This window comes from Aulostomus chinensis, chromosome 3 (assembly GCF_037954235.1).
Source record: "Aulostomus chinensis isolate RoL2024-O1b breed Wild chromosome 3, RoL_Achi_v1.0, whole genome shotgun sequence".
In the NCBI taxonomy this organism is placed as follows: domain Eukaryota; kingdom Metazoa; phylum Chordata; class Actinopteri; order Syngnathiformes; family Aulostomidae; genus Aulostomus; species Aulostomus chinensis.
The window spans coordinates 22,303,518-22,315,606 of NC_141322.1; the positions used below are offsets into that span (position 1 = coordinate 22,303,518).

The 12,089-nt window shown below is 40.5% G+C and overlaps 2 protein-coding genes and 1 long non-coding RNA gene across 7 annotated transcripts in view; 1 reads left to right on the forward strand and 2 right to left on the reverse strand.

Moving 5' to 3' along the window:
- pparg (peroxisome proliferator-activated receptor gamma) overlaps window positions 1-6,002 on the reverse strand; it is a 33,428-nt gene extending 27,426 nt beyond the window's left edge. The window contains exon 1 of one of the 5 annotated variants that reach the window (XM_086199721.1): window positions 5,981-6,002. Coding sequence is in view for 1 of the 5 variants with exons in the window: in XM_086199715.1 (XP_086055841.1) it covers window positions 1,981-2,032 (52 nt within the window). In the remaining 4 variants the exon portion in view is untranslated. Of the gene's footprint in view, window positions 1-1,980; window positions 2,040-2,456; window positions 3,083-5,980 lie in introns of those variants that run through there. The other 4 variants (XM_086199720.1, XM_086199717.1, XM_086199715.1 and 1 more) reach the window with 4 other exon arrangements.
- On the forward strand, window positions 2,130-6,700 carry LOC147268275 (uncharacterized). The gene is made up of 3 exons (XR_015112115.1): window positions 2,130-2,302; window positions 2,410-2,690; window positions 5,442-6,700. It is a non-coding gene; the product is annotated as an uncharacterized LOC147268275 (long non-coding RNA).
- syn2b (synapsin IIb) overlaps window positions 6,464-12,089 on the reverse strand; it is a 72,273-nt gene continuing 66,647 nt past the window's right edge. The window contains exons 12-13 of the mRNA XM_086199713.1: window positions 9,864-10,824; window positions 6,464-9,471 (exon numbers count right to left, since the gene is read on the reverse strand). Of these exons, the coding sequence (XP_086055839.1) occupies window positions 9,318-9,471; window positions 9,864-10,824 (1,115 nt within the window). The 3' untranslated portion in view covers window positions 6,464-9,317. The remainder of the gene's footprint in view (window positions 9,472-9,863; window positions 10,825-12,089) is intronic.

A 12,089-nucleotide genomic window follows, 5' to 3' on the forward strand; every position in this document is an offset into this window, starting at 1 on the left:
GAAGTACCTTCTGGCTCAGGCCCTAATTATGCCCCATCACCCTGTGAGTTCTAATTCATTTGTTAAAAATAAATCAAAAACTGAAAGGAAAGGAAAGATACCTTAACATTCTTTTTTTTTTAAAAAAAAAAGACAATTGTCACCTTTCGTAACTTCTACAAAAACCAGAAATATACACATGTATATCTCAAGTTCTCCTAAATTAAAATAGCCATCTTACATCAGAAGACATAACACCAGAAAAAATTTTCAGGAAGAGTTGAAAGCATTTCCTCTTTTACTTCTTCTCTTTTTACTGTCATTTTACGTTTATTAGTTAATTTGGCTTTTGGGTGTATTTTAAGGTCCAAGTAACAGCAGCTTACTCTTTCATCCCACAGCTTTTGAGTTCTACTGACTTTATTATCAGTGATTATTAGGAATGCAACGCCACCTTAATGCACCTGTTTCATCTCCTTTATTACCAACATTTGCGACTGGAAACTACAGCTGCAATAAAACATAACGAATAGAGAAAGTCGTACTGTATAAAAAAACAACAATGTCCTTCATATTGTTGTACAAAGGCAAAAGTTTTGTCAGATGCAGAGAAAAAAGTAGCATCTTTAAAAAAACAGCATAGAATTAGGATGAATATGTCATTAAGTCAGATTAACAGAAGAAAAGCTGTTGTCTTTTAGTAAAAAACATGCATCTCAATCTAACATGACGAAAGCAATAACTGGAATTGTAAGTACTGCAAATAAATATTTTATTATCGATTAATCTTGATACTTCTTTTCTAGATTGACACTTGCGTTATCAATAAAAACGTGAAATCACTTAAAATGTTCACAGTAATTAAATCACAAAGTGATATATTCAAATATTAACGGTCGAAAACCAAACAATATTTAGTTTATTATTCTGTTAACTTTTACATACCATTAACTGTTTACAGTAAAGTAAAAGAGTTCTGCATCCGAATATCTGCCTTTTTTTGGTTCACAACTGTCACAAACCTCTAAATAGTTGTCCAAAAGGTTGATTAGTTTTCTGCTGATTAAACATTTAACCTCTTGGAAATCCATGAACTATGTCCTCAATGCAGTATTATTGTAATAAATGATCACTTCATGAGGTTTAAAATGTTCAGTTACAGAATCTATCTGACAGATAACGACTGATTCAGTGGTCGTTTTGGAGACTAAACTGTGATGCTGCTGAGCTGTTTACTGAGAAGTACTTTGACTAATTCATGAATTAAGTTTACAAAACATTACACTCAAACCAACTTTGTACAGTTTAATAACACCACAAATGACAGCCCCCAAAATGACCACATTGGTTTTACACCATTGTACCGGATAGTCTAACAAATGGGTGTACTGTGTATTTCAGGTGAGTGTGTAGTCAATATCGGTGAGGGAACTAGAACTTAAAACAACTATGCAACAAGTATAAATGAATGGACACATAGAAAGAGAAACACTGTGTGGTTTTTGAAGTGTCCTAGTCTAAATAAAAAGCATAAGAGAGTAGCATAGGAGAGAGGCTGAACAGATATGTTAAAACATTTAGTTTTAAAGGCGTAAGGAAATACCTTTAGCCAAACTTCTCACTTTGTGTTTGATTGTTTACAGGAGGTTAATATAAAGTGATGAAAACACATCATGCAGAGACAAACTAGATGTTGAGGCAGACACGCGTGCAGCGATGGGATAAGTTCTCATTATGTACTAATACAGCAGCATTGGGACGTTTCAAGGAATAATATTTCATTACAGTTATTCAGCAAAACTCGAGACAAAAATCAGTGTCAGCCCTGGAGTTTGTGCTCACATAATGCTGAGTCACAGCCAAGAGGTACAAACAAGCCTGCAGTGTCAATATCAATCAATCAGTATTCACACAAACGCGTCCCTGAAGGCAACAGTGTCATTGCTCACGTTTTAAAAGAAACAACAACAACAAACAAACACAAACTATCCCTTTACTTACCTGAGAAACTATAACCACTCTGATGGTTAAAATCTCTGCCTGGTGTTTGCATGTTAAAGTCACAGTCAAACTCTGGACCAACACCTTAGTGCCTGCCAGTTGTCAGTCCCGAGACCGCACCACCCACCGCCTCCATCACCTCCACCCCCCCATCTGGAAGGCGCTGCAAGTGTCTCACTGCAAACTTGTCGGCAAATAATGTAAATGAATGTTTTGAGATCTCAATACAACAACGACACATTTCTAACCGGGTTTTCAATTTGAATTCAGCAACTAGTCAGAACTCTCACGCATTCAAGAGGAGGCACTATCGACTTATCAGGTAATAAGTACAAATTTTCTTTTTTTCCCCCAAACATGCGTATATCAGTAAGGGTGAAAACCGAACCAGCTGTCCTGATAAGGTGGTTTCCGTTTTGTTGTAAACAGCCGCCTCAACACTCACGACACAAGTAACCGGAGTGAGAGTGACTGACCTGACTCCGTGGGTTACAGGCGACGTCGGCAGCCTCTGGTCGTTTTGAGTCGAGTTCTCCGGTGGTCGCAGGTTGCGGTTCAGCCTCGGAAAGCGTGGCGTCAACGCAGAGAAGTTTGGTGGCAGAGGAGGTCCCTGCTCATGTTGCCGCCAATGCTGCTGCTGCAGCGGACGGCCTCCGCCTGTCCCCCCTCCCTCCCCGAATCTGCCCGGGATCCTGAGGACACTCTCACAGGTGTTAAATCATAATCATTTTCGGTGGACGTATTAATCAGTGGGGTTTCGATAATATGAGGAGAAAGGGAGAGTGGAAAAACAAACAACTTTGTGGTCACAGGATTTTTGTTTTTCTTTAGTGGGAACAAGTAACATCTAATGATTACAAACTGATCAAACACAGTAGCGTGAAGTTATCTTGGTGCCACGAATTTATGTGAAAAATGCATAAAGAGTGGAGACAGGTTTTTATGTTGTTGCCACGAATGAATAAAAGTGTGGTGGCAAGTTATCATGGTCACACAATGTGCAAACAAAAGATATCTTGTGATGACAACTGATTCATATTGTGCAAGCAGTTTACCCTCATTAACCAAAGTTGTGGGAACACGTTATAGCTTGTGGTCACAAATTAGTCAGCAGCTGTCTTACCCTTCTGGCGATGCTAATGTTAGCTTCTTAACATGAAAATGCTCTTGTGTCCTATAAGTTACTCGCTAATTTTGTTTTGAGCAAAGACCAAAAAACAAAAACCCTATATAAAGTGACACTAACTAACTATATATATAATATATATTATATATATATGTATATGTATATATATATGTGTGTGTATATATATATGTGTGTGTGTGTGTATATATATATATATATATATATATATATATATATATATATATATATATATATATATATACAGGGGCTCACGACTATTATCTATTATATTAAGATATTAACTTCATAAAAATGTAAAATTTTGATTGGCCAGCCCAGTTCACAATTCCAAACCATTCCTGGGCAGAATCCAGGGAACCAGTGGAGTGAGAAATCTATTTTACTGCTCCTGGCGCGGAAATAAACCCAACTAAAACAATGGAAGTATTATTTTTCTCTTTTAGGTATTAGTATGGATTCAAAAACAAGCTGGGAAGTGTCAACTTAAGAGCACTTGAGGTTCTGGACTTGGCTACCTTTGGATGAGACAAGCTGGCTGCCCCTTTCTCAGTCTTCATGCTCTATGCTAAGCTAACGGTCTGGCTCCAACTGCAGATTAACCACACAAATGTGGAAGTGGAAGCCCGTAGGTCTTGTCACTGATGAACTTCTCAGCAAAAAAGGTTAAAAACATAATTAGACTTAGTGAAATGTGGGATTGCTTGGTTTACTGGTTGACTCATAGTCAGACAACTTGTCCTGTGACTAATGATTTATTTACAGTTACATCTCTGGCACTTGATCATGTGCTTTAGTCCTAAGAAATGACCTGCACATGGATAGTAATAACAGAGAGACATTTCTGCAGATTCTGAAAATAAATAAACCATTTCATTAGCTTTAATGGTCAGACACACTGCATCTCAGCAGTCTTATGGAGTTTTGAGGACCTTGAGCAAACCCTCCCCTTAAAGTGCCGGTCTTCTCCTAACACTTTATTTAATAAGGGGACACTAAAGCTCGGCTGGATCAGATACTACTGCTCCAATACTCGTAGAACATGGAGAAAGACTACATATAAATGTCCACTGAATTTCTAGTGAATTGTGTCCGTATTGTTTCGTAGCACACTTGAGCTATCTCTCACTTAAAAATAGAGAGAGATCTTGAGGAACAACCTTTGTGGTTTTGTTCAGCGCTCATTAGCATCCTGTGTTTGAGAGACACATAAACAAATCACCGACATATTTGAAGCCATGAAACGAAAATGTTAAGCTTATCATCAGACATTTAACTACAATTTGATCAGACAGAAAGTGTTTTGTTGGCAGTTCCTCTGCTGCTGTTGCTTTGCAGCGGCCACGACTGCGACTGTAATTGTGGAAAAAGACAGCAGACACACTTGGCTTATTTACACTAACACACATTCTCTCACACATAAGAACAACTAGCCTCCCCAAGCAGAATATCTTTGTGTTGAACCAAAATACAATAATAAAAAAAAAATAAGACCTTGGCGAGTTTTGCTGTCACAAACAAAATGAAGACTTTTTTTTTTTTTTAATCATTGTTTATGCTGAGTCCCAGAAGAGCTTCTTTGGGTGGATAAAATGTTCATCATGGAAGTACTTGTGTATCTTTGTGAGACTCGCCTACACTGGTATGACACAGTAATTATTATTAAAATCCCCCTCCAGTCAAAAATTTGTTTTCCGTCTTGTTCCCACAGTTGAACGTTTGAAATCCACTGTGTCGAATGATGTTTGTGCAGAATTTGAGAGAGGAAAGCTGCTTTCACAGTCGCAAGTGAAAATGTTAAGTTTCTCTGTATTTTCTTATCGACAGTTTGATTTAAGGGGGCCGTCCTGTGACTGTAGCGTCACAGAGGTTTTAGAAGTTGATCCTGGTTCATTCAACACACCCAAGTCTAATAATTAAAGCCTCCAGTGGTCAAACAGTGAAAAAGGACTTTAAAGAGATGCAGGAGAACTTGAAAATGCAGAAAATCTCTGTACATTCACATGATGTGGAATATGAGTGAGGGAGAAAAGTAGGTGGTGCAATATCAGGCACATTATTGTATTTTTTAAGAGTATTTTTTTGTATAATTCAATATGTGGAGGTAATTTTTAAAAGAAGGTGGCATAGCATGGGATGAAAATAAAGCCACTGAGTCACAATCAGTACTGGACACAAGAAGTAGAGTTTATAATCATTACTCAATATATATCTGATGATGTAACAATTACACCTCCATGTCGTGATGTTTAACGTACGCCATAGTTGATCTTTCCTCCTCACATCCTTGCTCTTAAGCTCCCGTCTGTGTCTGCAGGCAGAGGGCAGGGCTGACCACCAAGACAAACAGGCTTTTGCCAGTATGGGCTTTATTCAGCGTATGTGCCGCCTACGTAGATGTCCCACTGAGCAGAGTGATGGAGACGTTCCCACAGATCTCCACTGGCTGGCCGTCCCACGGATTGAGAGCAGAGCATCTCAGTGTCCATTGCACATAATTATTTATATTTGAATGAGCTTGTTTCACTGCGGACAGCGTTGAGAGATTGTCACTGTAAAATGGTGGGATAGTTTGGTAATTACTAAAGTAGTGAGTGATGAAACTGTCTGAATCAGAGCAATGTTTTGCATGTTAACAGAATGGTTCGATGACAGAAGAAAGGGATGGGTAACGACTGCGAGGATGTAAAGTCTCAGTCACTCACATGAACATGCAGCTACGCTGGTTGAATACATCGGTATGGTGTTTAACAGCTTGTTTTTTCTTCTTCTTTTTTTTGATCAGCAAGACTACACCAGCACGAACAAATTGATATTTCAGTATTATCCAACACACACAATGACAACATCAGTTACTTTGTACGGAGGATTTCAGAGGCCTGTCTTGAACATGTTTGAAGCGCTAAAACACATTGAACATGAACATGACTAAATTCTCCTGTGCAAACGTTGTAAGTGCAATGCCATGTTTTGCGTGTACTGTGTATTGTGTGTGAGTGCGCTGATGCACAGTAGCTTCACTGGTGTGCAGGGCCATCTGCTGGCTCATCACAAGTAGCTCAGCATTACGTCTTCACATGTGGGCTGAAGACCTGGAGGCTGAATGTTGAGACACTGATTCACAGCTTGATGATAAATTGACTTCCCAGGACACGCAGGCCGAGAGAAACCAGAACACAGCGGTTTGCTAACAGGACCTACAGCATAAAATCTAGATGCCTGAACTCAGCCGTGAATTGGGAGAGCCATCCAGACTAGTGAATGCAATTTCTGAAGAATTAAGCGTGCGTCCTAAAAGCTTGACAAGCTAACGTTCGACTACAGGAATGACTTCAAAAGTTGGATCATTTGAATAATGTTGAAAAGACTGGGAATGAATTCCCGCTTCTTGAGGGAATTTCTTCTGTGAAACAAGTGTCAGTACATGAACCAGTGTGGTTGAGATGAGTGCCAGAGTCCTCGTCCTCCTCATCTTTAAGAGTGATATGAATAATATTAGTTATTAATATTGGTTATTAATAAATGTCGACACAAGTTGGCCATCTTGTATGTAAAGCATGAGCAGGAATTTCACTTCGAGACAGCGGAATGATGGAACCACATTTTATTAACTTTTATCTGTACAGAAATAAAACATCAGTCACCAGATCATGCAAAGCCGTATTGCGTTACAAATATAAACACAATACAAAAAAAAACAATGTATACAGTACCATAAATATGGAGCCTCAAAAAAATAAATAAATATGTTACAAAAAATAAACTTCTGAGATGACACATCCAGTTAGGCGACCAAAGACAGGGGGGAAAAAATAACAAACCCAAACACTATAAACAAAAAGGTCATATCTGGACTTCCAAGAACAGCCGGAACAGCTTGGATGCTCTTTGGCATGGATTGTAAAGCTCGGCTGAGCTCTGGTGGTGGCCAAACATTGATTGACTGATTTTGTCCTGTATGGAAGCATTGGCGTTCAAAATCTTCAGCATAACTTTTAATCTGCTTTTCCTTTTAGTTGTCACCATCTTCACCTACATACATACATACATACTTACACACAATATGGTATTTACTTGTAACGTAGTACAGGTGACAGACACGCAGACTGGTTGATATACAGTTCTTTAGTGTTGAAATTCAGCAGTCTTCACTGAAACTGGGTGCTTTCCAGGTCACCGTATATCCCACTCTGTTTTACGTGAAGATTTGATCCCCCCCAAAAAACCCAGAAAGTTATTAAGTTATACTTGTTGACTGCAGTAAAAAGCACCCTGGAAAATCACCACTGAAAGGAATCTTAAAGGGAATGTGAGAATAAGGTATTCAACAGATACACAAGTCCCGTATGGATGATCATATTCATAATAGGGTGACAGCACTCAACAGTCATGTAGAGGTGTATTGCACTACCGTCTCAATGTCTTTTTTTATGAGAATAATCAACAAACTTCAATACTGTTGATAGATCTACACAGAAGTGAAACAAGAAATCACCAGTTACAGCTACAGACATGAGTCTTTTTTACTACATGAAATGCATTCAGGTACTTTTTAGGATTGATTTTGTCTGACACACGAATCCAAATCTACAACCCATCTTTCATTCACCTTAAAAGTGCATTTTGCCCTTCAAGCGCTCACATAAAAAAAATATTGGGTTCACAAAGACATTTTCCCTTCCTGAATCACTCTATCGTCACTCCAGAATGCAGAAAGAGCCAGTCACGTGTTTTTAGCTTGAAGCTAATGGCGACTGACTGGTAACAACAGTGAAACTGCCAAAACGTGTCTGTTTACAAGCCCACAAACTCATTGTCTGGTGTAACCCACATCTACTTTATCCAGCCACAAGCACAGTAACTCCCAAAGGTGTTGCTTTGAGCTTACGACTAAATAACACTTCTGATTTAGTGAGTTGGTTCAACTAAATGCATCAGCTGATAGCACGTAGCCCTGGAGCGGTGTTTTTAGCTCCAATCCAAGTGTACCGCTGGATTAAGAAGGAATTATACAGGAGGAGAGCGCCGAGTAGCCATCGGTCACCATTAGCTTCAAACTAAAATTACGTGGCTGACCTTTCCTGCATTCTGGGTTCACAAAGAGGTGATACAGGAGGTAGAAACATCTTTGTGAACTCAAGACATTTTTAAGACTTCACAGGCAAAATTGCAATTCAGACATAGATGAATGAATTTCTAGTTGTAATTGACTCAGGTCTGCACAGCTAACCCTAAGCTGTGGATTGAAAACGTTCACAATAAGGCTACAACATCTAGAGAGATAGAGAGAGAGGGAGAGAGAGAGAGAGAGAGGGGGAAAGAGAGAGGCAACGGAGGGCAAAACTCAACACTGGTAGAGCTCCCTTCTGTTCCAAAAGTCACACTGAGCCACTTGGAGGAGCCATGCATAACAGTTGAACACAGATAAACATACACATATTTCCCTCAAACAACAAGGAACTTCAAGGCTTTTAAGACAAAAAAAACCAACAACAAAAAAAAAACCAGCGCTACTGTGCAACAATGATGAGCTCAGTAGTCGGTAGCCAAGGACCAGAGACACAAGGGCTGGATCTACACAGAAACAAAGTTGTTTTACACACACTTTCACTTACTGTCCAAAATGGATTAACTGTGAAATATTGTAACCACGTGGGAAACCATCTAATGTTAAATATTATTCAATAAAATGAGTATGAATCCAGCCGCTGAATGAAAGAGTTATGTCACTGATAAAATATAGAAGAAGTGGATTTTAATTATTGGCTTACATCCCTTTTCAGTTATATATATATCTATCTATATATATATATATATATATATTTCATACTGTGTATATATATATAGAGATTCTATGTACAATCCATCTGTAATTTTAATATTATACCTTTGATATACTTAGAAACTGTTCCTTAAGTGTGCTCTGGGAAAATAAAGAATTTATTATTCTATTCTACATCAATGACGTAACTCCTTCAGTCCAACAATTCTGGCATGCACTGAACATCTTACCCAACAGGCCTCACTGTTACTCACACAGAGAAGCTGAGAGAGGAGGAGAGGGGGGACAAGGACGGAGGGTTAACACACACACTTAACACACATTTTAATCTCAGACTGATTCACATTTAATGTCAATCCAGTCATCACTGGCCAATAGTAAAAGGGAGGCCAGAATCAATGAGGGGGCTGACTAGTCAGAGAAAAGGCTGGCGAAGGACTTTCGGAGGTTGCGAATGGTCTCGGCCTTCGCTTCTTCTTGGCCGTCGCCTCCAGAGCTTGAGACTCCGCGGAAGAAAGAGGAGTCGCTGAAGGCGTTGAAGGCATTGGTCAAGGACTGGGACTTACTGGGAACCAGGAAGAGAGGAAAAAAGGCAAGGGGTGGGAAAAAAGGACAGGATACAGGGAGAGAATGAAGGAAGGGAGAGGGAAGATAATGGAAATGTTAACAGAGGAAGTGAGTGGACAGATAGGGAAGGAAGACAAACAGGGAAATGTGTAAGAGGGCCAGAAAATCACACTCAACTGCACAATGATCCTTCAGAAACTTTGTGCCACATTCGAAGACACTTCAAAAGCAGATTTCAATTGATAACTAATAATGTGCCTCAAGATGTGGACTATAATTACACATATCATATTGTCTTTCTATAGCTGCATGTTTTAATGATGTGTTGAGGACCTAAGAGGAAAATACTTTTCTTTACATGATCAACAGGGTTGATCTTATGGCTCTTACTTCAACAGAGGATGGGTTTTTTGCTGGGACGCTGGCTGTTCCTCCACGGGAGCTTGGGCATCAGTGGGGGCAGCGGCAGCTTCATCAGGAACAGGCTCAGGGTTTTGGGAAGGAGAGGCAGGCTTGGCTTGAGCTCTAGCTGGCGAATGGACAGTCGGTGGGGATGGGCTAGCTTTGGCTGGGGACTGAACCTGTGCCGGGGCAGGGGCTGAGGCACTATCTGAGGCCTGAAGAGGGGCTGGGGTTTGGGCAGAGGGCTGGGGTTTAGGTGAGGTTTTAGGAGGAGGTGGGGTTTGTGGCTTTGGCTGGAGCTGTGGCTTGGAATTCCTGCGCACAGGCGGGATAGGCTTTGCAGGTGGTGTGGGTTTGGGAGGCAGCTCTTTCGGTTTGCCAGGAGCTGGGGCTGGGGAGCCCTGAGGCTGGGGTTTGGGCTGCTCTGTGGTGGGAGCTGATACTGGAGGAGAGGCCAGGGCTGGAACTGAGGCTGGAGGGGAGACTGGAGCTGTGGCTGCTGCTGGTTTGGTTTGGGGAGAGCCTGGAGATGCTGCTGCAACTGGTTTGGGTTGGGGAGAGACTGGAGCTGGAGCTGCTGCTGCAGCTGCTGCTGCAGCTGGTTTAGTTTGAGGAGAGACTGAAGCTGGAGCTGCTGCTGAGGCAGGCTTCACCTGGGGAGAGACTGGAGCTGAAGCTGCTGCTGATTTAGCTGGGGATGATGGTGACACTTTGCTGAGGACTGGAGTGGAAGCAGAATCTGGAGGTGGTTTCGTGACAGATGGGGCTCGTGTCATGGGCGGGGGAGGCCTCGGCACTGGAGGCTTTGTGACTGAAGCAGCCTTCTGGACTGGACTTGGCTTCTGACCTGGACCACTTTTCTGGGCCTGGCTGGGCTTTGGTACTGGTTCAGAGACCCTCTTAGGTTGCTCTGATGATGGCTCTACACTCTGCGATTTCACTGGTGCACCTAAAAGATTGAGATAAAGCAATAGCCGTTTGATTAAAGTTCCACCATTTAAAAAGCAACATTTTATTTTCATATTTAATCACTTTTTGTTTTAGTGCAGCTGATATAAAACTAGATGTCGGTCATGACTCAGTATGAGACTGAAGCAAACCATGCTCATTCATAAAATGACCTCTCACATTCATAGACATCTTGACTAAGGAACTCATCTGTAAAGAGCAGACCGCGGCAAAGCAGCTCTGAATGTTTGAGCTGTAATGACCAGCAGAGGGCAGCAGAGTAGCAGTTAAGAGTGGTGGATTGCCTGTTACGCCAAGACAAGTTGTGCACATTTACTCAAGGGACCATTTGGAGAAGCATGATGATGAAGAGAGAGTTGGAGGAAAGGAAAACGAAAGAGGAGAGATGATACAGTCAAAATTAATTCTGAAGCATCTCAGTAAAGCAACAAGTCAAGATGCGCAAACATGCTCAGGGATGAGTTTCCAGGGATGAGGGATTATTTACTTTCCTGGATGCAGCAATATTTATATCAGTTTTTTTATTGCATATTACCATTCAACCTTATTTGACCACCATAAAATCTTAATGAAAATATGAAAATTCATCCCAGACATACTCATTGCTGTCATACAGCTAAATGGCTGGTCTTACATGTATCAGTGTTTATCATAAAGTGTCCAGTGGCTGCTTGGGACTCACAACACATAAAAACCAAATAAATAACACACCATTTGCACAGAGGACTTGTACATGTGACACATAAATATTTGCTTGGATACAAACCCAAATCTAGTCAATATTTTAGCTTCATATACTCGTCTTTGCATCTGTGTGATATATGTAACCCTTGTTGGCTGCTTTTAGATGCGACGCACACTGACAAACACAATCCGTTCAAACTTAATCTTTTCAGCGAAAGACACACTGGTTCATATTTCATTTGCGGTAAAATGATATATTAAGATCAAACATAATTCAACAGTGTGAATCCAGGCAAATAAGCAATGACCATGCAGAGAAAGAAAAATATTATTTAAAAAAAACTAAAATGTGCTTTGAAATAATGTGTAGTATACCAAATAAAATCCACTTTGACAGGGACTGGAACACAAAACGATGAGGCTTGATTTTGCAGTGGAAGAAAGGAACAAGTGGTTCTTCACAAAAACATTTCTGTCCAAGGGGCTCTGGTTCTTGACTGAGGGACATCAAGGTGTTTAGCACAATCAGTTTTGCACCATATCAATTATAAAAAGACCGTT